Below are 24,331 nucleotides of genomic sequence, written 5' to 3' on the forward strand. Positions count from 1 at the left end.
AAACAGACAAAAATAAATTAAAAACAAAAACCTTCAGTGCACATCCCATTTTAAAAGTGAAGAATTGCAAAGTTTCATTGTAATAGTTGGACAGCCCTGGATAGTGATGTCCTAATTATCCTCAGAACAGGTGCACATCCTGTCAATGTGACTCAGCCTAGTGAAGAATCCAATTCTCAGATTAGATAGCAGATCAGCATAAAGTCTTCTCAAACTGCATTCATTCTCCTGAGACAGCCACCAAAAAGAGCTAATTATGCAGTTTATGTGCTCCTTATTAGCACCTGAGTCCCATCAGTTAGAAAACAGGGTGGGCAGTTTTCCCACAATGCAACACATCTGTAAGGCTGAAGTGTCAACACTGTGGGGTGCAGGGCACTAAGCACTCTTGGATAGGGTTATTTTGATTGAGGTCTGTACACTGTAGTGTGGATACCAGAGCCCCAGGTTCAAGCACAGGTCAGAAAATCCTTAACCTAGGTTAACCAGTGTAGACACTCAAGCCCTGGGTTCTGACACAAGTCAGCTGACTTAAGCCCACTAATCAGAGGCTTATGTTGCTGTGTAGATTTTTCTATAGGTATGTCTATCTGCTGAGTGGGAATTAATACATTTGAGAGACAGAAAATCCAATTTTATAGGAACGTGGAAAGACACTAGGGATGTGCTTTTATTCATGATATTGTACATACGAATAGCACAAGTTAAAAACATCACCCTAGAAAATGCAAACAGCAAGATTCCTCTCCCGAAGAGTTATTTCATGATAAGTACAAGTTGTATGTTCCTTCTTTCCTTAGTACTGAGAATCAGCACAGTAAACTGAGTACAGTAGTTAGATAATCAGTTTCACTTACTAGGAACCATAGCTTTAAGTTGAAGACTTCCTAAAGCTTTAGGTCAAGTTGTAGGATAAGTTACAGTCACATCAGTTCAGAGCTCTGGTTGCTAAAAGTAATATTTTGCTCCACTTAGAAAAATTACCTGTTGTGGAATTTACATAAAATATTTTCCCCCCAAAAAGCAGAACCAATAAAAGCTTTTGATTTGTATGTTTTTTCAAAATAGACAGGATAATGTTTATGAGATATCCCAATTATTTCCTTAAGTTTAATTTCACTATGCTTCAGTGATGCTCTTCCAATAAGCAACTGAATTAAGCACTCTGGCTTTTTTATGGTAGCACTCTGTACTAGTCCTAGGTGTCAGGAAGGTCTTAAGTAGGCCATTGTACAGCTTGACATGTAGATCCACACATTGTATAGGCTACACTTTACATACATTTACAAGCTTTACTGACCCTTAGACCTACTACCACAGAACTTTCTCCATTTTATTTTTAAAGTAAAAAAATTGAATTTGTTTCTTTATGTAGAAAGAAAAAACAATTTGAAAGCAGTGCTAGACTTGAAAGCAAAGAATATAAGATTATGGGTAAAAGGTAAAATGAACATTGTTTTCATAGACACATGCCCACCAAATTTTATAGTTATTTAGGGCTGAAGGATTCATATTAAATTCAGACAGTGCCTTAACAAACATTAAAGAAGCAATGTTACAAGTTTCAGGCAGGTACATATATAACATCTGTTGTAACACAGAAATCAGCATTATCTCAAATGGTTCATTAGAGAATAAAACAGTGTTATACAAAAGATAAACACTACCTTCAGCACTTAAGCAGTGAGTAAAAGGTAGAATTAAGAAGAAAGTGCACAGCAGAAAGTTTTCTGGAAAAGTTCAATTTAAAAAATTTCTTTTCAGCTATTATGCTTTTGTCAGGAAGTGTAGTGAGTTAAGATGGCTTCTGTTTTCTTTCCCAAATCCATCTTTCCTTTTATTGGTTCTCAGTAGCATGCTTACTCTGACATGTAGAAATGATACATCAGGGCCACAATAATTGCTGCTATTGCTGGGATCACCCAACTGGTCCACCAACTAGAAAGAATCACAGTGAGAATTATTTTCATGCAATGTCTAACAGCTGCTAAATTACAGAAGAGATTTTATTGGTTATAAAAAAGTTTACTTTGTAATTCTTTTCCACTCTTCAGATAAGGATAAGAGAGCCTTTGACTGGGGGAGTGTTTTGGTTGGTCTAGAACCAAATGCTGGTAATATGCTCTTGCCAGCCAACATGATCACATGCACAGTTATAAAAACTTTGTTTCAAAGTCTAAGTTTGCTGATTGGAGAATAAGATTCCAGCCAAACTTAAAGCCATGGCTTGTCGCAACAGAACAGTGCCATTCACTGAAGAGAAGATACAGGTGAGCTTTCCCAATAAAACTTTTGGTACTTCAATTCCTCTGTGGGAAGTGATATGGAAGGTTCTTGAATCACAGGATTCCTCTAGGTAATGAACAGTATTAATGCATGAAGTTCTGGCTGGATTGTGTTGAAATGTGAACATCTGTGCACATTTTAAAATACTACATTGGACCCTCACTAGAACGCATGTCTATATAGCACGAATTCGCATATAACGCGGTCACAGCCATGGATCCCAATTTAATTACTTTAATTGCAATTCGTTTTAAAGCAGTACCACACATGGATCCCAAATCCTGCGTTCTAGCAAGGGTACAGGGTATATGTGCTGCTCTACGTTTAGCCCAGAATCCTCCTTATATTTAACTTAGATGCAGCAGCAAAGACTTTTCTGAGTCTATGCGTATCAATAAGGCAGTCAGAGTAGCTAGCAACAGCAGCAGCACTAGTGAGTAAGATCACCAAGCATCTCCTGCATTAGTAGCATACCAGATCTTCTCCAGAAGAAGGTAAGCTTAACTTCAAGATGAAGTGTAAAATCTGCATGGTAAGACTACAACATGCCCTGGAGAGCGCTGAGAGCAAACCTGGGATTTACATATGGCAACAGCCTTCACATGTCATCCATTCCCAGGGTCTGACTCCATGGGAAGTTATTCCTAGTTATTCCCTGTGTGGACACATTCTAAAATAAAGAGCGTCCACACAGGGAGTTCATCAGGAATGTCTTCTTGCTTTAAATTCGCTCCTTATCTTATTCCAAATTAACTTCATAGCATTGATAAGCCCCTAAAATCAACCATCTTATTTGCTAGTAGTTTGAACGGAACAGTATTTTTTCCCCCCACTTCATTGAATTAGGGAAGGGTAACCATGAAGCACCAGTCTGTTTTAAATTTATGACATTACAAGCCATACTATACCTGGAATTAGAGTCCACAGTGGTAAGAAGTGTTTCCTGAAAAACAAAGTCATAACTAAGATACTGAACATGAGTGGCAATTTCCCCCCACTTCCCCACAGAGGGCTGGCTAAACGAAATGGATTCACCATAACACTTATTTATATCTTTTCCCAACAACTAGCCAAAGCAAGCCACAAATGCAGCTTTCATGCCTGGATGAAGTCAGCCTTATTGTTAAAAGCTTCAGTAGTAATTTGCTAATCAGATAACATTCTGATCCCATGTTTCCTGCTGCAATTTATACCTCACTTATAACAAAATGGTTATCTAAAATTGTTGCCAAGTCATTTTTTATGTCCCTCTCTTACTAATTAGTGGTTGCATTAACGTCTGTAGTTAAGGTTATATCAAGACTGTTTACATATTCTTTGTGGCCTAAACTTTCCATGCTTTGTTACAATCTCAGGTAAACATTTCAAAGGTTTAATTATTGCAGTGGAAAAACAATCATTTTAAGACCAAGACTTTTTGGTTGCCAATAATCCAAACTAAATACTCCAAATTTGTACATAAATACTTCTTATTGAGAACGAGGGTGGAGTGATTAATTCACTTGATTAATTTACGTCATATTGAAGCTTTGTAAAACTAATTTGAAGTTTTGTGCTACTGCAACTTTAAAGTCAATAATAAATTAATTTTTTTTAAATGCCACTACTGTTAGGATGTCTTATTCAAACAAAGACACTGCTACAGGCAAAAACAAAATACTGAACATATAGCAGGTATATAGCTTTACTCACATGAGTAGTCCTATTAACAGTAATGGAACTACCAATGTGCTTGAAGTTAAGCATGTGCATAAGTATTCACAACATCAAGGGTTAACATTGTATTCAACAACTTCATTAGTGACATTAGATTGGTGTCATGTCAAAAGCACATTGCTTTAGTGTTAGATATTTAGGCTTCAGTCACAGTAACTTTGTTAATGTGATTTTGAAATCCGGAGCCTAAACTTAGGCTCCTATAACCCCTGGATAGGCACGTAAGGGTGAGATTTCGAAAACCACTTAAGTGACTTTGGAGCACAAATCCCAGTGACTTCAAACAGCAACTCCTAATGGAGGACTATAGTCTGGTCAAAACATTTCCGTTTTCTTGATTTATGGTAAGTGCAACACATCAGAAGATAGTGTTGGTTATAAAGATAGCCTGTGCTATTTGCTTATCAATTTTGCGTTGTTCTCACAGGAAATGAGCTCCCAGACTTGTCGTTCAACATAGATCTAAAATGTGAAACTTCCTGATAGAAAGTTTATGGAAAACTGAAATCCCACTAACAATTAGGAAACAAGTACAAATTGCTAGTCTTCCTCCTTCAACTAAAACACAGGATGCTGGGGCTGTTCACAAAAGGAATACCAATTCTTACTGAAAGAGTGAACTATCTCTGTGTAAATCCTTCAGAAACACAAAGAGCCTGGTCCCACAAACCTGCATGCACAGAATGCACATCTTCAGTGTTTATATTCTTTGATGACATTTTTCAAGTGTGCTGCTGCCCTGTTAACCCAGCCCTTAACAGTTCCTCCAGCCAAACAGGAGTAATTGTGAGAACTCACTTATCCACCATCCCATTTATCTCAGGGACATCTGGACTTCAAGACTTAATCATTTAAATGCTAACTTGCATTGGCAGTTTTTGTTTTTAAAAACAAGATACTAAAACACAAAGAACTGCAATACCAAAGTTGCACATTTCAACAGAAAGTGCGAAAATAAAGTTAATGTTCTCATTAAAATCTGCTCAGTGTAGCCGTTACTTTATGAATTAAACTACTAGTACCTGAAAGTTTGAGTGGTTGCGCAAAGGTAATTCGTAAAGCCATGTGTCTAAAAGCCACTGAGAACTTAAAAATTGGATGGTACCAGACCATGAATCCCAGTGATGATTGAAAACTGGTGATATTCTAAACAAAAAAGGTCTCAACTAGGCTTGTAACGGTTTCCATCACTTCACACTAACTCAGACATTTTAGACTTCAGAGTGATATTTAGGATTATTGTGTATGCTGGTTGTTTTCCTGTGGGTGGCTGTGCTGATTTGTCTATGGGGGAGTTGTATAGACTTGTGGTGAATGAGGGGTTTGTGATGCCATGAGGGGCTGAGAGTCTAGATTGGTTTTGTCTGCCGATTGTTGTGTGGGCGGTTGCATTGATTTTTGTCTGGGAAGGCTGTACTGGGAGATTTGTATTGCTTTGTGCGGGAGGCAGTTGGGAGAAGTAATCCACTATCTGTACAGTCTCCCCCATACAACCACTGAAATGGCTGTATGCAAATTAACTGTACATTAACTTAGATATCAGGATACTCTAGGAAAGCATTTCTAAAGTGGGGGCCACACAAAGCCCCAGGTGCCCTGTTGGGCTGAAGCCCCAAGGCCTCCCCACTGCTGGGCAGCTGAAGCCCAGAACCCCAAGCTTGCCCCCCCCCCCCCCCACTTCATCCCAACATCTATAAAAACTCAGGGCTTCAGCTGGGAGGCCTCAAAGAAAAAGGTTGAGAATGCCTGCTCTAGGACTCCTGACATGGCATAGATACATGCCTTACTGTAGCTATGCACCACGTGGCTGTAATTTGTAAAGTCAAAATGACGGAAAATTTAAAAACTGGAGGGTAACACATCGCAAAACCTAGTGATAGTCTGAACAAAAATATCCTTCGATTATGTTTCTTGCTGTTTCCAGAGCTTCAAGCTGACTCTAGAGACATAATAGGCTTCAGAGTGACACAAAGTGACAATCCTGGAATCTTGTTGTACAAAATACATAATTTAATTGTTAAACATATAGACTAGGGGTGAGCTAATGTTACTAAAGTACTTTTAAAATTTTTAGGGAGTAACAGGAAATGTATACTTTTTTCAAAGCAAATTGGGGGGGGCTCTCAAAGTTAATGCTCTCTTTATAATTGCAGCAAGACATCCCTGACTGGGTGGTAAGTCTGCAGGAAACTAAATTTTGGAACAGATAATTAGCAAGCAAGATTGCACAGTTTAATCTAATTGCCTACTGGGCATTCTGCTGCACCTACTACAGGTGTACTAGCATCAGAATCTAAACAAGCCCTGGCCCTCATAATTTGCTGCTTACTTCCAACTTGCTGGCACCACTTCTACTAATTCCTGTGGCTTTATTTTAATTGTAGATGCATCCATAACAGATGCTTTTGGATGTATGTCCCGTAAATAAAGAAGTAGCACTAAAAAAAAAAAAAAAATCTGTGGTAGTAGTATTCTGTGTTTACCTAATCTAAAATGTTCCAGGTGTTGATAGAAAAGGTATAGTAACTCAGACCTGACGCAATTTTATTCTAGCTTCAACTTAATTGTGTAGAGGTGTGGTAACTGTCATGCTTGTAATATTTGTGAATTGTGTCCATTTTGCCAAGAGCTATACTGCAAATGTTGAGGTAATTAGAAACCCTTCAGATTTGTCCCCAACTGTTCATACAAACCTTAAACAGACAACTTAATAAACTTCCTAAAAAACTAACTTTTACACTTAACACAAGATTATTTTTATATAAAATCTAGAAAAAAATAGTTAATTTGTACATTTGGTGGCACTTTCTATACAGTGAAACAAAGACTGGAATTAATTTCCTATTTTGTTTGGTGGGAGGGTTTTTTTTGCAAGAACAGAAGAAAACATTTTTAGTCAAGAGGAAAGGTTTACTGTAAAGCCACACAGACTGACAGCAAGTCTCAGGGCAAGTACAGTACTTTAAACTACTTTAAGGTTTTATTTTTCAAGTAAACTTGATCTTCATGTCCTTTTGTCTTTAAGTAGGTACACTGTGTGCAAAAAGCCTCAGTGTCCAGATGAAACACTGGATTTGAGATTTCAGAGTGATGACACTTACCGCTGGTTTCTTAATTTTGTCTCTGTCATCCTGCAAGAAAATAAAGGGAAAAAAGGTTAGACAAGAATGAAGTGTATCAAACAGGATTTCTGAGAAGGTCACTAGTTTCAGCTATTGCTGTGCCACTAATTTTTTTCCACAGTATAGACTTAAGATCATGCAGCTGCCTTCCACTACCATAAGTTATCTAGTAGGCTGTGGGTCTGGGAACAGAATAGGCCCACTGCTCCTCCTGCATCTCGTAAGAGGCAACTAAAAGGGGGCTGCCTGGAGAGAGATGGGCTCCCCCAGGTTAGAAATTTGCCCAAAACACAACATATGATAAGCAAGTCAACCATGTACATACTGGATTGATCACACCCTGGGTTAATAATGACCACACCATCAGTCTCCCACCAGGGTGGACACGACAAGTATACTACTGGCATAACCCCAACCAAGAGGATCCGTGGAAGAGATACCACCACCACAGTCACATGGAATGTAGGGACATTCAGACAAATAGGGAGGTTGAAAGAACTCACGTACGAAATGGAACAATACACCTGGCACCTCCTAGGAATCTGAGGTCAGATGAAGAACTTTGGAGAGGCACTAACGGAAGAAGGCCACGTACTCTATTAGAGTGGAGAGGACATACATGGCAACAGTGTAGGATTTGTGCATAAAGATATCAAGAATTCAGTATTAGGATGCCGCCCAATGTCCACCAGGCTTATTTCCATCCTTCTAAAGGCAGTGCCATTTAATATCACAGTGGTACAAGTCTACGCCCCTGCTCATCATCATAGACTGAGGTAAACTGAAAATTTTTACAATCAGTTCCAAGACATCATTGATACGGTACACAAGAAAGATATCCTGATTGTACAGGGAGATTGGAACGCTAAAGTAGGTACTGCCGCACAGGCAGACTGGTGAGATTGTGGCCCTTCCTGTAATGCAATAACCAATGAGACAGGATTGAGGCTTTGAGTTTGTCAGCTATAATAATCTGGTTCTGGCAAACATTAGGAGCACATAAAGCATGCAGGCGATCAACATGGCACACACCTAATGGTCTAAAACAACAGCCAGATCGACAACATGGTGCAAAACTGATTTAGTTCTGGGATTAACAGAGCTAAAACAAAGAGCTTCCCCAGTGCTGATACTGGAAGTGATCACGACCTTGTGATGCTAAGTTTTTGGCTGCGGCTAACGAAATTCGGGCCAAAATTCACCAGAACCAAGTTTGACTTGGAAAGACTCAGACTGAAACATTGCAGAGTCATTCCAATGATCAGCAGAAAATTTGCCCTGCTGCTTGCTCTAGAGGACGATGCAGAAGCGACTACCAACAATTTCAACACTAATGAATGAGGCAGCAACGGACATCCTTGGCAAACGTCGTAAGACAACACCATGGGTCATAAATGAAACACTACATGTGTGACATTAGAAGAGAACTTGAGACACAAGAACAGCACTGAGGGAAGCTGATAAATACAGAGTGATTAGCAGAAAGATCAAGAATGTAATGAAAGTGGACAAGGGGATATGGATTGAAAAATGATGCTCTAAAATTGAAGAGTGTATCAATAATAAAAATAGCAAACAAGCCTTCCAGGTTGTAAAAGATCTGACGAAGGAAAGATGGACCAAAGCTAACACAATTCAAGACAAAGAAGGGAACAGAAGAAAGGGACATCATCAATAGGTGGACAAACTACTGCTCTGATCTATGTAACCACAAGACAAGTGGAGATCTTAGTGTCCTAGACAGCCCAGATTCAACAGAGGAGGAGAAATTTCCAATACAACATGAAGTGCAGATGCTGTGAAATCACTCAAGAATGGAAAAGCTATAGGTATAGACAATATCCCAGCCACACTGATGAAATCTGGAGGAGAAATAGTAAGATGTACTCACCAAGATCTGCAACAAGATCTGGCAGACCAGTGAGTGGCCCTTCACATGGACACAGTCACTAATCACTCTGATAAAGAAAGACAACCTGCAATTGCGTCAAAATTAACAGACCATAAGCTTAATTAGCCACCCCAGCAAAGTGATGTTGAAAGTCATTGAACAGACTGAAGCCACACTCAGCGAATATCATCGCTGGCTGGCTTTTGTGCCAGAAGTACCACCACAGAACAGATTTTCAACCTTCGTGTTCAATGTGAGAAGCACTTACAACACTAACAGGACATTTACCACATCTTTGATTACCTCAATACGGAGTTTGACAGAGTATGGCATGAAGCTCTGAGCAACCATGAAGTAGTACAATGTTTGTCATAAGCTTATTCTTACCATTAAAGAACTGTATGCCAAGACCAGCAGTGCAGGTCTCGTCAATGGCACAATAGGAGAGAGTGGTTTTGCACCACCGTTGGAGTCCAGCAAGGTTGCCTTCTTTTGCACACACTGTTCAACATCTATTTGGAGTGCATCATGACTGATGCCCTAGAAGATCACATATGCAGAGTCAGTATTGAGGGGGTGAACAAACTCAGTGGACAAGAGCTGGAGACAGTGAAATAGTTCAAGTATTTGGGGACAATCGCTGATGAACGATCAAAGGCCGAAATTCTGGCAAGAACTGCGCAAACAGCAGCAGCACTGACAAAGCTAAAGCCAATTTGGAGGAATAAGAACATCGCCCTGGAATCCAAACTGAAACTGCTGCATGCATTGGTCATCTCCATTTTTCTGTATGCATGTGAGACATGGACCCTTACAGAAGAACTTGAATGGAAGATACAGATAGTAGAGATGAGATACTTTGGTAAAATCCTGGGCATCTCCTACTTTGACCACGTCACTAAGAGGTCCACAACATCACCACCCAATGCACTGGGTCATATGAAGACCTCCTGGTGACCATGAAGAAGTGCAAGCTGAAGTGGTACAGCCACGTAACAAGATCTGGCCTATCCAAGATCATCCTTCAAGGGACGGTACAGAGGAAGAGAAGAAGAGGGAGACTGAAGAAGAGATGGATTGACAACATAAAAGTGGACAGGAATGGACTTCGCGGAGACTCAAGCACTGACACACAATCGTTAGGGGTGGAGACAATTAGTTGATTGCTCATCAATGATGGTGCCCCAATGACCAATGCAGTTATGGGAGCGGTGATGACGATGACAACATCATTTGCTTATAAATAATTTCCAGAATGTTTCCTTATTCAACTGAATGCAACTCTCCAATGCATTTCAAAATTCCATGCACCAGCAGATTTCTATTTCCTATGTTCCTAAAAGATACACATTCCTTTAGTAGACTGTGTAACAAACTGAACAATTACCCTGATTTGATAGCCCCTTCCACCATTCACACACGAACAATACATAGAAGCAAACTAATCAAGGTCCCATGTGCTTTGTGGCATTCTGTTGCAATGGCCCTGAATTCTACAGCACCCTAAGGCAACAGATGAAGTCTGTGACAGTCAGGTAAGTTTTTAAAAGGCAGTTTATAAATGCATAAATTATGAACCACACACAGTATGAAGCCAGTGTTTGTTTGTTATACCTCAGATAACTGTATGCATAACAGAATCACAGAAGTTGTCAACAGAAGCTGGAGACTGGCAGTTAAGTGAAGGACAGCTGGGTCTTTTATGTGACATGTGAAGCAGTTTAGGGTTAGCACACTGGCTGCATATTTCTACTATAATACCCAAACATAAAATAGTTAATGTTGATATTGTCATCTTTGTTTCAGAATCTTCAGTATGAGTTAGTGTGGCAGTTCACCTTCGATTTGTTTTTCCAAATTTTCTCCAGCCTCAGGGAGACACTGGATCATTTTAGTAGTAATATTACCATAGAAACTAGGAGCCTAGTTATGGACCAGGACCTCATTGTACTAGGTGATGTACAAGTAGAAGCAGAACAAAAAAGAAAGGCTCTCAACTCCAAAGTAAATTAAGAGAGACAAGAGATGGCTACAGATGAAAGATGGATTACAAGGAAACAATACTGGTCAACACAATAGGCAGTGGCATCAACACACCAGCGAACCTGAACACTGACCAATTTTTCTGGGCATCAGAGCAAAGGAGAGTTAGGACAGGCCATGAAGGGCCTTGAAATTAACTTATGTTTGATGTGAAAGAGAAAAGGGAGTCAGTGGAGGGATGTAAACAGGGTGAGATGGTCAAAGAGACAGTGGGCTAGGAAAATTACCTTTGAAGCAGCATCTGAATGGATACAAATGGGGCACGATTGCATTTGTCTGGGCAGAGAAAAAGATTGTATTCAGTAACTGAGACATGAGTTGATAAGAATCTGGAGGAATTTTAGCTGAGTGGATAAACAGGAACGGTTGTATCTTAGCCCTGGTCTACACTACAGGGTTAGGTCAAATTTAGCCGCATTAGGTAGATTTTAAAATGAATGTGTCCACACAACCAACCCTCTTCCATCGACCTAAAGGGCTCTTAAAATCAAGTTCTGTACTCCCCCCCTGGCGAGGGGAGTAGCGCTAAAATTGACCCTGCTGGGTCGAATTTGGGATAGTGCAGACACAATTTGATGGTATTGGCATCTGGGAGCTATCCCAGAGTCCTCCAGTGTGACCACTCTGGATAGCGCTTTGAACTCTGAAGCACTAGCCAGACACACAGGAAAAGCCCTGGGAAATTTTGAATTTAATTTCTTGTTTGGTCAGAGTGGTGAGCTCAGCACCACAGGTGACCATGCAGTCCCCCCAGAATCGCAAACAAGCTCCAGCATGGACCGAAAGGGAGACAATGGATCTGATTGCTGTATGGGGGGGAAGAATCTGTGCAGGCCAAACTCCGATCAAAAAGAAGAAATGCTAATATATATGCCAAAAATCGCACAGGGCATGGTGGAGAGAGGCTACAACAGGGACACAGCAGTGCTGCATGAAAGTTAAGGCGCTCAAGCAAGCCTACTAAAAGGCAAAGGAGGCAAATGGTCGCTCTGGGTCAGAGCCCCACACATGCTGCTTCTATGATCAGCTGCATGGCATTCTAGGGGGGGACCCTACCATTACCCCACCAGTGTCCATGGACACCTGCAAGGGCGGGAGGGGGAGTCTCACGCAACAGGGAGGAGGATTTTGTGGATGAGGAAGAGGAGGTGGAGAATGCGCAGCAGGCAAGCCGTGAATCCATTCTCCCCGGCAGCCAGGACCTTTTCCTCACCCTGGAGCCAATACCCTCCCAAGGCGGGATCCTCCAACACTGAAGCCAGAGAAGGCACCTCTGAGTGCATATTTGTAACTACAGTACAGGGTTTAAAAGCAATAGTGTTTAATGTTTGCTTTGCCCTGAAGAATTGGGATGCATTTGCAGCCAGTACAGCTACTGGAAAGGTCTGTTAACGTGTCTGGGGATGCAGTGGGAATCCTCTAGGGACATCTCCATGAAGCTCTCCTGGAGGTACTCTGAAAGCCTTTGCAGAACGTTTCTGGGGAGGGCTGCCTTATTTCGTCCTCCATGGTAGGACACTTTACCACGCCAAGCCAGTAGCAAGTAGTCTGGAATCACTGCAGCACAAAGCATGGCAGCGAATGGTCCTGGGATTTGGTCACATTCAAGCAATATTCGGTCTTTATCTTTCTGTGTTAGCCTCAGGAGAGTGATGTCGTTCATGGTCACCTGGTTGAAATAGGAGAGTTTTTGTAAAGGAACAGTAAAAGGACCCTGTTCATGTTGGGTTGTTTGCGATTGGCTAAAAGGGCTCATCTCGGAGAATAGCCACGCGGCAGGGAGAGGGGTGTGCTGCACATCCACCCAAAACCGTAGCCCTTCCTTTTAAATGTGAAACCCAAGCAGCATTGCTTGCTATGGGAAAGGATGGCGGTACAGTTTGAAACCATTCCCGCCTACATAACATGTGGAAGAAGCCAACCCCGTATACCAAAAGGCTTACCATGGCTGCCTAGAAACTGAATTCTGTTGCACAGCCGTGTGTGATGTGCCACCATACTGGCAGGCACTCAATATAAAAGGCAAAATGTGACCTTGTACCTAAAGTACATGTGCTGTGAATCGCTTGATTCACTGTGAAAGAGTCTCCTTTTTGTTCTCAGAAAGGTATCCTCTTAAATTTTACTCTCCCTTTTTATCTCCCCCCAGGTGCAAATGTTTCTATGCTCCCCCTATCATCTCCATCCCTGAGGTTATCGCAGATCAGAAGGTGAAAAAAAAAGCACTTGTGATGACATGTTTTCAGAGCTCATGCAGTCCTCCTACACTGACAGGGTACAGCTTAACGCATGGAGGCATTCAGTGGCAGAGACCAGGAAAGCATTAAGTGAGCACAAAGAGCAGAGGCAGGAGGCAATACTGAGGCTAATGGGGGAGCAAATGGACATGATGAAGCGTCTGTTGGAGCTGCAGGAAAGCCAACAAGAGCACAGACCCCCGCTGCATCCATTATATAACCGCCTGCCCTCCTCCCCAACTTCCATATCCTTCCCACCCAGACGCCCAAGAACGCGGGGGTGGGAGGCTCCAGGCACCCAGCCAATCCACTCCAGAGGAGGGCCCAAGCAACAGAAGGCTGTCATTCGAACTGTTTCAATTTGTAGTTTGGCTACAATAAGCAATGTGGCCTTGTCATTCCCTCCTCCTGCACCCCAGCCCACCCGAACTATCTTGTCAAGAATCTCACTTTTTTTTTTAATTAATAAAGAAAGAATGCATAGTTTCAAAACAATAGTAACTTTATTTCCTTTGCCAGCTGTGATCGAAGGGGGAGGGTGGTTGGCTTACAGGGAATTAAAATCAACAAAGGGGGCCGGTTTGCAGCAAACACACAGCTGTCACACCGTAGCCTGGCCAGTCATGAAACTGGTTTTCAAAGCCTCTCTGATACACAGCGCGCCTAGCTGCTCAAAATCAGCCACCAGGTGATTTGCCTCAACCTCCCACCCCACCATAAACGTCTCCCCCTTACTCACAGATATTAAGGAGCACACAGCAAGCAGCAATAATGGGAACGTTGGTTGCTCTGAAGTCTAACCTAGTCAGCAAACAGCACCAGTGAGCTTTTAAACATCCAAAGGCACATTCTACCACCATTCTGCCCTTGCTCAGACTATAGTTGAACTGCTCCTTACTACTGTCCAGGCTGCCTGTGTACGGCTTCATGAGCTATGGCATTAAGGGGTAGGCTGGATCCCCAAGGATAACTATTGGCATTTCAACATCCCCAGCGGTTATTGGAGTAAGTCCCTTCTTGCAACTGTTCGAACAGCCCTGAGTTCGTAAAGATGCGAGTGCCATACACGGCCATCCCACGTTGATGTTGGGGAAACATCCCTTGTGATCCACCAGTGCTTGCAGCACCAGTGAGAAGTACCCCTTGCGATTTATGTACTGGTTGGAAAGGTGGTCTGGTGCCAAGATAAGGATATACGTTCCATCTATCACCCCACCACAGTTAGGGAACCCCATTGCAGCAAAGCCATCCAGTATGACCGGCACATTTCCCAGAGTCACTACCCTTGATAGCAGAATATCAGTGATTGCACTGGCTACTTGGATCACAGCAGTCCCCACAGTAGATTTGCCCACTCCAAATTGATTCCCAATGATAAGCTTCCACAGGGCTATCGCCACTTGCTTCTCAACGGTCAGGGCAGCTCTCATATTGGTATTCCTGTGCTTCAGGGTGGGGAAAAGCAACTCACAAAGATCAAGGAAAGTGGCCTTACGCATGCGAAACTTCGCAGCCACTGGGAATCATCCCATACCTGCAACACTGAGGTCCCATCAATCTGTGCTTGTTTGCTGGGCCCAGAATCAGCATTCCACTGTATCAACCAGCCCCACTGCCACCATGATGTCCTAACTGCCACAGCCCATGCTTTCAGGAACATGTGTCCATGTCCTCCTCACGATCGTCCTCGTGCTGTCGTCTTAGCCCGGAACTGCACGTACTCCAGGATAATGCACAAGGTGTTTACAATGCTCACAACAGCAGCGGTGAGCTGAGCGGGCTCCATGCTTGCTGTGCTATGGTGTCTGCACAGGTAACTCAGGAAAAAAAGGCACGAAACGATTGTCTGCCATTGCTTTTACGGAGGGAGGGAGGGGCGACTGACTACATGTACCCAAAACCACCCTCGACAATGTTTTTGCCCAGGCATTCGGAGCTTAACCCAGAATTCCAACGGGCAGCGGAGACTGCAGGAACTGTGGGATAGCTACCCACAGTGCACCGCTCCATAAGTCCACAGCATTGAGGACACACTCCGACTTAATACGCTTAGGGGGGAGACATACACAATCAACTGTATAAAATCAATTTCTAAAAATCGACCTCTATAAAATCGACCTAATTTCGTAGTGTAGACATACCCTTAGAGATGTTATGCAAAAGAATCAGCAAGACTTAAAGATAGCCTGGATGCAAGGAACTAATTAGAGGTCTAAATCAAAGATGATGCCCAGATTATAGGCCCGAGTGACAGATCGAATGGCAGTGTTTTTCATGGTGATCAAAAAAAAGCTGAGGTGAAGATTTAGAACTCTGTTTTAACAGTTTAATCATTTATAGTCTCCTCATGTTTTCAATATTATCTTGACAACCAAAGTAATGAAGCATAGATTCTAAAATTCACTTCTGTTCCAACGAATAAATGGCACAGATATGGACTACACAGGACCCTGTCCAATTTCAGTTTATATATCCTCTGCAAGAGGTTAATGATAATTTTGAATACTTCCTTCAGTACAGTAGATATAAAAGATTATAAATCTCCTTATAAAAGATTTACACAAATTCACAGATCTACTATTTTAAAGAATTATATCTTATCTTTAGGGAGATCATGATGTACAGATTGGAGAGTGCAGTATGATTTAGTGTTCTGTAGTGTTATTTGTCAACCTACGTTAATGCAGCTGTAATGCATTTCAAAGAGGAAATATAAACTGTACCCTTACCATGATTTGATACCACATTATCTGAGCACTTCAGAGTGCTCAACTCTCAGCTTCTGCCTGAGCAGGAAAGAGCAGTCTGGCTTCACCCAAAGTTAGCTGGTATGGTGGAATAAGGAGGTCTGGCTAGCATCGATGGTTACCAGCTCTATTTTTAGTGTGCTTATCACAGAAATGTCTAAACACTGAAAATTGCAGGGATATGAATATTTGTACACTGATAATGTACTCACAGGATGAAGCTCCCCTATAATGAATGTCTCAGACAGTGTTCTGGCATCTGTGGAATGGCCGACATCTTCAAAGCTTTCAGTAGCATCTCCTCCAGCTTGTTCCCTTAGGACTTCTTCACCACCTGGATGCTGTGAGAATAAAAAATTCAGAACTCATACACTTACTGAAAATCTAGTATTTTCCAGAAGTCACAGAAGATGGAAGGATTTTTCAGACGTCAAACTGTACGGGGAGACTTTGGCAAACCCGTAAAGTGCCTGAAACCACTATGGATTATTGCTAAAAAGCAACCAAGTCAGTAAGCTGTAAATTGGCCATTCAGCACTCTGACCAAGGCAGGAGGGGAAGGGGTTTTGGGTGCCACAGAACAGGCAGCTTGACCCCACATCCTTCCTGATAAGAATTGTGTTGAAGTTGCTGATACATGCATTTTAGAAGAGCAGGATGTGCCCCAGGGATGCCTACTGGGGCCTCAAGGCTACAAACTCTGGTTAATCGATAATCAGAAGGAATCTCTTGCTTGAAAATGCTTACTTAATAAGTTTTCTTTAAGGGACATGTCATTCTATTACTAATGTATAAATAAGGGGAGAAAATTTGAGGTAGTTGAACTCTTTTTAGACTCTCCCTCTGGATATATCTTGCAGTCCCACTGGCAGATGGAAGATTTGGCCACCAGAAGCCTGCCGCTGTGTCACTTGAGACCCAGTCAGCTTTGCTAATTATCAAGGGTTGGGGGTATTTTATTAACCTGTTGAGGACATGTTTAAGTGTTTGAGACTAAGTAAAGTTTAGCTTTAAGTGAAAGCACTCGTGTGGTCCTGTTTGTGCCAGCCATCTATCGGTCGGACGGCCCTGTCTCCCCTGATTTATTTCCTGACACCACCTCGCACAGAGTAAAAGTTACCAAGAGCTTTGGGTTGAAAGAACCCTGGGTAACCAAACCAGACTTTAATTATGAAAAAATGAGTTGGGCATGTTCTAAAGGATATTCAATTTTCTTCAATATTTTAAAAAGAGCCCCATGGTTTACACACACAGTGAAAATAAAATCCTTTCCCTTATTTTTTCCCCCAATTCCCTTTTGCAAAACTGATTTCTTGCCTACATTCTAAACTATAATTTTTTCATTCAAAACTTCCACTTGGAGGACTACAATTGCTAGAAGCAGCATCTGACATTCCTGACAGAACTAGTCAAGGCATGACAGAAAGTTAAATACATAAGCAAATTAACTTTAAACAATGCTACAACACTTTTCCTACATAGGGACAGCTGAAACAAATCCTACAATACTACACGATATGGACTTCAATAATGAGGGTAACAAATGATTTTTTATTTTATTAAAGCTTTATATATCTTTATAGTCTCCCTAGTATCTGTAAACCAAAACTAGAAACCTCGCTTTTGAAAATGTTACCTCGTAACTGTTATAGCTACACGTAATGTAACGCAAAGGAATGCTGGCATTCAAAATGATTACATCTGCTCAATTCTCTCTGCTGACGTGGTTTCACAACCATATTTTCTTTATGAAAAAAATCTGCTACTGCTGTGTATAAGAGCTATCAAATGCGCTAATCATGAAAAAGGAAGAGCATTCTCTTCTTCGTTATTTCTGAAAACTATAAGCAGTACAAGTCAGACCAGTGAGATTTCAGCTGAGAGAACCCAAGAACAGCAAGGCAGCGTTAATCTGAAATGCACAATTGATGACACTGTTTTAAAAGCAAAATCAGCGCTCCGGTAAGATGTCCGCAGGTTACAGGAGAATGAAGCCTTCTACTTATTCATGAGAGGAGTAGCAGAGCCAAAAGCAATACAAGCTTCCTCTCACTTTTCATTTGAACTATTCTGGATGTACCACAGGGTTGGAAAGAGAATGAGGAGAACTGTTCTCACAACATCCATTCAACACTTCTCTGCAGATACGGCCAAGTGGACTTGTATGTAATTGGTAATTAAGTTACACTGAACCCAAATCATAAACCAGTAAACTAAGTGAAAACCTCATCCTATTACCACTCCCCTAAACCAGCCAGTATCTAGGACTAGGGCCCTACCAAATTTACGGCCATGAAAAATACATCACTGACCATGAAATCTGTTCTCCCCAGTGAAGTCTGTGTAGTATAAGGTAAAAGTACAAAAAAAGACCAGATTTCACAGGGGAGACCAGCATTTCTCAAACTGGGGGTCCTGACCCAAAAGTGGTTTGTGCAGGGATTGCAAGGTTATTGTAGGGGAGTCAGGGTATTGCCACCCTTACTTCTGCACTGCCTTCAGAGCTGGGTGGTAAGAGATCAGTGGCTGCTGACAAGGAGCCCAGCCTTGAAGGCAGCAGTGCAGAAGTAAGGGTAGCAACAACATACCATGCCATCCTTACTTCTGTGCCGTTGCTTTCAGAGCTGAGCTCCCAGCCAGCAGTTGCTGCTCTCTGGCCGCCTAGCCCTGAAGGCAGCGCCGCCACTAGCAGCAGTACAGAAGGAGTCTCCATTTGGGCTCTCAAAAGTAGCGAACACTGACAATTTCAGCCTTAATCTCTTTATGTCTTAGTTCCCCAACTATCAAATGGGGGTAATACACCTAATTTCACCGTAGTGTTGTGAAGTTTAATTAACGTTTGCATAGTAGTCAGATCCTATGATCAGAGCACCAGAAAAATGCCTGAGGAAATTTTTGAAATCAGCAAAGAGTTTAGGTGATGTGCACTAATTAAAGCCGGAGGCCAAATATTGAATGGGAAGGATAGAAATATGGCATAACAAGCCAGTCACAGAATGAGGCAGGGACGCTGTGGAAAAAAAATAGTATGTAATCATGTACCATAATGCAAACACACTAGGGAGCCAAATTAAAGTTACACAGGCAATCTAACCTTCAAACGTTTTACTTGGCAAGCACAATATTTTTAATGTAGATTTGGGGATATAATTGTATATTATATATAAAATATGAATTAATAAAAATTAGTGGCAGACAAGTTTCCTCCTGTTATCTAAGTTCAGCCATGCTTGAGCCAAGATGGACAGAAAGGCCCTATAGTTGAAGCACAGGGAAAAAAAGCTCTGTTTACACACTTTAGCTGCTCTGAACTGTGTGTACAGGAATTATAGCCTACTGCCCCTGCCCATCTTCTGAAGTTAAGAAAATAATCCCTGCTCACTCTTATCACAAGGAAATAGTTGCTGCTACCAGAGTTTCAAGTAGTGTGGCAGTGCCAAAATGCCCATAAATTGTACTAATTCTCATTATTTTAAATATGTTTATTGTGTAACTTTAGAAGTTCTTTAAAGAAGTCCGATCTATGCTTATCCACAATGACTAAGCAAAAGAGGGAGAGGCTAAACAAGTGCAAAGAGTAAAGATTACGCTTAGCAACTGAGCCAAAAAAGGTTAAAAGAGGGTATGTAGAAGAGAGATTACACAAGGCAGATGCGGCACTCGTTACAAATCTGCCCATGAATCAATTTTGATAACTATGTGGTGAGAGGCCAGGACAAAGGTCTTAAGTGAGCACTAAACTTGACTATCTTTAAAATGTACAGTATGTTTAACAAACTGAATCAACAGAACCTGTTGGACAGCAAAGTTACTTGCATAACAAAAAAGTATTCAGAAAGGGTTAATCCAGCTTTAAAGAAATGCTTTGAGTATTTTTACATATATTATGCTTGGAAATAAATAGCCCCCAGATAGAAGAGAAAGCCACTTCAGACAAACATTGTTTCAGAAGACATGAATAGTATTATATCAGCCATTAAGTGAATACATACTTTCTCAAGAAAGTGGGAAGGAAACAATTAAACTAATTCTCTGCTCAAGATATCAACAAATAGTAAAAGGAAATGAAAATATGCTGGCTCTTAACCAATTAGGAGCATGTATATTTATATCCACACATCGGGTCTGATCCAAAGCATGCTGAAGTTAGTGGAAAGACTTAGACTCTAAAAGTAGGATCTCTTATCCACAGCAAGTAACTTAGGCCTTGTCTACATTTAAAAGGGTTTGCCAATACAGATACAATGGAACAGCCCTCCTAGTAGAGAGACAGCTGATACTAGCCAAAGAGTTCTTTTGCTGGTAGTTTGAGCCACTTCCCCAAATGTAATAAATTACACCAGCAAATGGAATTTTTTGCTAGTATAATTGCATCTACCCCCATTAGGGTTGTAATTTTTTCACACTACTGACAGCTGTGCTGGTAAAACTTAACAGTAAATCAAACCTCAGATAGTCATACATACTTGCCAGCCATACAGTAGACAAAATACACAACCCAATGATTTCTTTGTACCTTGACCTGCTAAATATTTATTAAATATAAATGTCGTTTCAAAACTTTACATGTCAGTGAAGGTCTTGCCATTTATCTTACTCATTAAATAAACAAACTCACATACCTACAAACATCCCCACTGAAGTGCTCAGTAGAAGACAAAAAAAGAAAAATACTGTACTACACCCTCTTAAATGAAAGTGACAAACGTAAGAACTAGTCAATGGAGATTAGGCTTGAAAGAAATGACTTTTCCATTACAAAGTCATCAAAAGTCAAGTTTCCAAGTTGGGTGAAAATAGCTTAATGCAGGGATCAGCAGTCTTTGGCACGTGGCCCGCTCGGGTAAGCCCCCTGGCGGGCCGGGCCGGTTTGTTTACCTGCCACATCCGCAGGTTCAGCAGATCGCAGCTCCCACTGGCCATGGTTTGCCGTTCCAGGCCAATGGAGGCTGCGGAGAGCAGCGGCCAGCATGTCCCTCGGAACGCGCCACTCTGATATTACTAAAAAAGAAAAGGACGACTTGTGGCACCTTAAGAGACTAACCAATTTATTTGAGCATAAGCTTTCATGAGCTACAGCTCACTTCATCGGATGCACTCAGTGGAAAAGCTGTAGGTCACGAAAGCTTATGCTCAAATAAATTTGTTAGACTCCAAGGTGCCACAAGTACTCCTTTTCTTTTTGTGGATACAGACTAACACGGCTGCTACTCTGAAATCTGATATTACTAATTTCAGTAGCTGCATGAAATCTCTTCACCCACAGGATTTCGTTGTCAGTTACACATGGGCCTTGTCTGCACAAGCAAGTATGATGGCCACCATTCACCACAGGTGCAGTTCCACTGGTGATAGCAACAGCAGTAGCTACATTATAGGCAGGTCTCATCTACTCACCACATCTAAGCCTATTCAGATTTATGCTACTTTAATCCAACCCTCATCCCCAACGAGGCAAAGATTTCTAGATTAACAAGGCTTGGGTTCTATGTATCATCTAAATTGCAGAGCAGATAATTTTTTCTCCTCTAATCTTTTAGTTGATAGTAATTTTAGATGTTACCTTCAACAGCAGATAAACCCTTCTTCACACAGAATATGACTCAGTACTCTGTTAAAGGTTACTAATGAATACATGGAACTCAATCCTGCCCTTTTGTAATCCTGAGCATTTTACTTTGCAAGCTGCACATACTTTTATATAGTCCTTAAGTGTCTTTTAAGCCCCCACGTTTCAAATCATAAGAATCAGAGTTCTCTATGGCTGTCTCTACACTAGTATGCATCTCACCAGTAATTCGTCACTCATACAGTGGACACTACTGTAGACATATGACTTGAACATTTCACATAAATGGTGGCGAAGACAACTACGTTCTGTCTACGCTACAGCTTCTACCAGTAAAGCTGCACCAGCGATTAGTTAAAGCTACAGGTACTTTGTTGATACAGACTAACAGGGCTAACACTCTGAAACCAGGTACCTTTGTTTTGACAAAACCTTAGAGTACTCGTTCTTTAAATACTTGTGCTTCAGGACATAAGCAATTTAAATACCAAAGCAGGGTTTTGAAATAATTGGAGGCCTCAGTTCTACAGACCCGCATATTCTGAGCCAAAGTCTATTCAAAGTTACAGTAAATTTGGAATAACTCCCTTGAATTAACTGAAGCCACACCTGTACATATTTTGAATAGCAGAACAACATTTTGATCATATATAAATTGAATACTTCATAGCGAATGAACCAAGGATACAAGATGAATGCACTGCCAAATTAGATAATTTCATTTTAAAATCATAATTAAGAAGATTTTTTCAAAAAATTGGTTAGGGAATTTGTACAGTGCACAATTGCTCTCTTCATTGCTGCTTTATTAAGTTATTGGAAACAATTCATTCACTAAATAAGTCAGGGGCTCTGAAAAAAAAAAAAAGGAGTACTTGTGGCACCTTAGAAAGACTAACCAATTTATTTGAGCATAAGCTTTCGTGAGCTACGTCCGATGAAGTGAGCTGTAGCTCATGAAAGTTTATGCTCAAATACATTTGTTAGTCTCTAAGGTGCCACAAGTACTCCTTTTCTTTTTGCAAATACAGACTAACACGGCTGCTACTCTGAAACCTGAAAAAAGAAAGGTGATCATGCAGTTAAAGATTACTCTAACATAAGCCTACAAGCTTAATTGTTGGAAGTTAGTGAGTGAGCATTAACTTTATCACATTAACATTCTCTTAAATGTAACTTTTCTATGCTGTTTAAAGGGACTTTTAAAGGGAAAAAAGGCAAACAGACACCATTAAAACGCACAGAGTGAAACCAGATTATATCATATGCCCTGGACATCAAGTTTTCCACATGTCAGGTTTCCAGGAGAATGACTGGGACGTTTTGGGGACCCGTGTGTTGAAACCAGCAGGGTCCCAGGCTTCGGAGAGCATGCGCTGAACTGCACAAAGAATGAGGCAGGGTTGTTTTTGACCTCTCTACCCCGGCGAGCCGACAAACCTATCGCCCTTTCCCCCTCAAGGAACAAAGATGCTTTCTGGCAAACGCTGCACAAGAACCAACTGCAATTGTCAAGCCCTCCTAACTTGTCCAAACCAACAGCCTCAAAAGCAACGCTGAGCAGCAACTGCCCCCCCCCCCCCCCCCCGTCTAGCTCCTCCTGATCCTCCTCCACACACCGGGTACCTCTTCAAACTGGTTTTAAGGGATATCCCCACGTGCTCCCAACGGGGGGACCGCACCCTTCCCCCTACGCGGGGACGCAACCATCTTTGCTCAGGCGCTGACCCCAGAGGCCTACGCGTCAACGGGGCGTTACGATACAGGTGGTCAGAAGTTTCCCCCCCCCGTCCCCGGCTTGCGAGTGCCCAGCCCGCCCCCAGCACCCCACCCTCCGCCTGGGGATTTAAACTCTCCAACAGCCCGGGCGAGCGCCGCCGCCTGCCGATCCCAGCGCGCCCCGGACCCGGCACTCGCCTCCTCTAGGAACTTGGTGAGGTCGTAGATACGGTGGTGCAGGAGGATCCAGGTGCTTTGGCTGTGGTTGTGCGCCTGGATCTCCTCGAGCCGGTAGTAACGGCCCCGCCAGGCCTCGCAGGCACCCGCCGCCATCGCCCCTGCTCAGCCTCAGCAGCAGCGCGCGCGCGCGACCCCCCAGCTCCTAGCAGCGGCCCGCGGCGGCGGCGGAATGACTCGAACCCCCGCCCCGTCTCGGGGCAGTCTTATCACCCCGCGCGCAAGCTGATTGGATCTCCGGCAGCGCCCGGCCTATGGGAGCCCGTCTCCCCCGCCGGCCCCTCATTGGTCGAACGATGAATTAGAGGCTTTTCCCAGTACTACGGGCTGTTTTCTCCTTTAATTCTAAGAAACTGTTGCGTTGCCGTTTGGTTACAACAGGGGCGGGGAAGGGACACAGTCTCGCGCCCTCCGACCAACCCTCCCCCACCAGAGGGCCGTCATCAACCTCGGGGATCACGTGCGGCTGCGAGAGGAAAACGCCCCGAGCAGTACCTGAGACTCTGAGCCCCGCCCCCTTCGGCCTTCCCCCCCCACTTCCGGCTGACGCCTGCCCACCCTGCTGTGTCCGGCAGAGTCCTGTTTTTCACTTCCTCCAAACAACCTCTTCGCTGAGGTGACCAGACAGCAAATGTGAAAAATCGGGACTGGAGCGACGGGTAACAGGTGCCTATATAAGAAAAAGACCCAAAAATCGGGACTGTCCCTATAAAATCGGGACATCTGGTCACCCTGCCCTCCGCAGCCCCCACCCTCCAGCTTAA

At 42.4% G+C, this 24,331-nt stretch overlaps 1 protein-coding gene across 1 annotated transcript; it reads right to left on the reverse strand.

Moving 5' to 3' along the window:
• Nucleotides 1–1,079: 1,079 nt before the first annotated feature.
• Nucleotides 1,080–23,759, reverse strand: CYB5A (cytochrome b5 type A). Its single transcript, XM_074944722.1, has 5 exons — nucleotides 23,529–23,759; nucleotides 16,255–16,383; nucleotides 7,104–7,133; nucleotides 3,195–3,229; nucleotides 1,080–1,938 (listed from the first exon to the last, which is right to left on the reverse strand). Exons 1-5 carry the CDS (start codon nucleotides 23,661–23,663, stop codon nucleotides 1,860–1,862), a joined length of 408 nt encoding a protein of 135 aa, XP_074800823.1. The 5' UTR covers nucleotides 23,664–23,759; the 3' UTR covers nucleotides 1,080–1,859.
• Nucleotides 23,760–24,331: the final 572 nt, after the last annotated feature.

Source organism: Natator depressus, chromosome 2 (genome assembly GCF_965152275.1).
Source record: "Natator depressus isolate rNatDep1 chromosome 2, rNatDep2.hap1, whole genome shotgun sequence".
Classification (NCBI taxonomy): Eukaryota; Metazoa; Chordata; order Testudines; family Cheloniidae; genus Natator; species Natator depressus.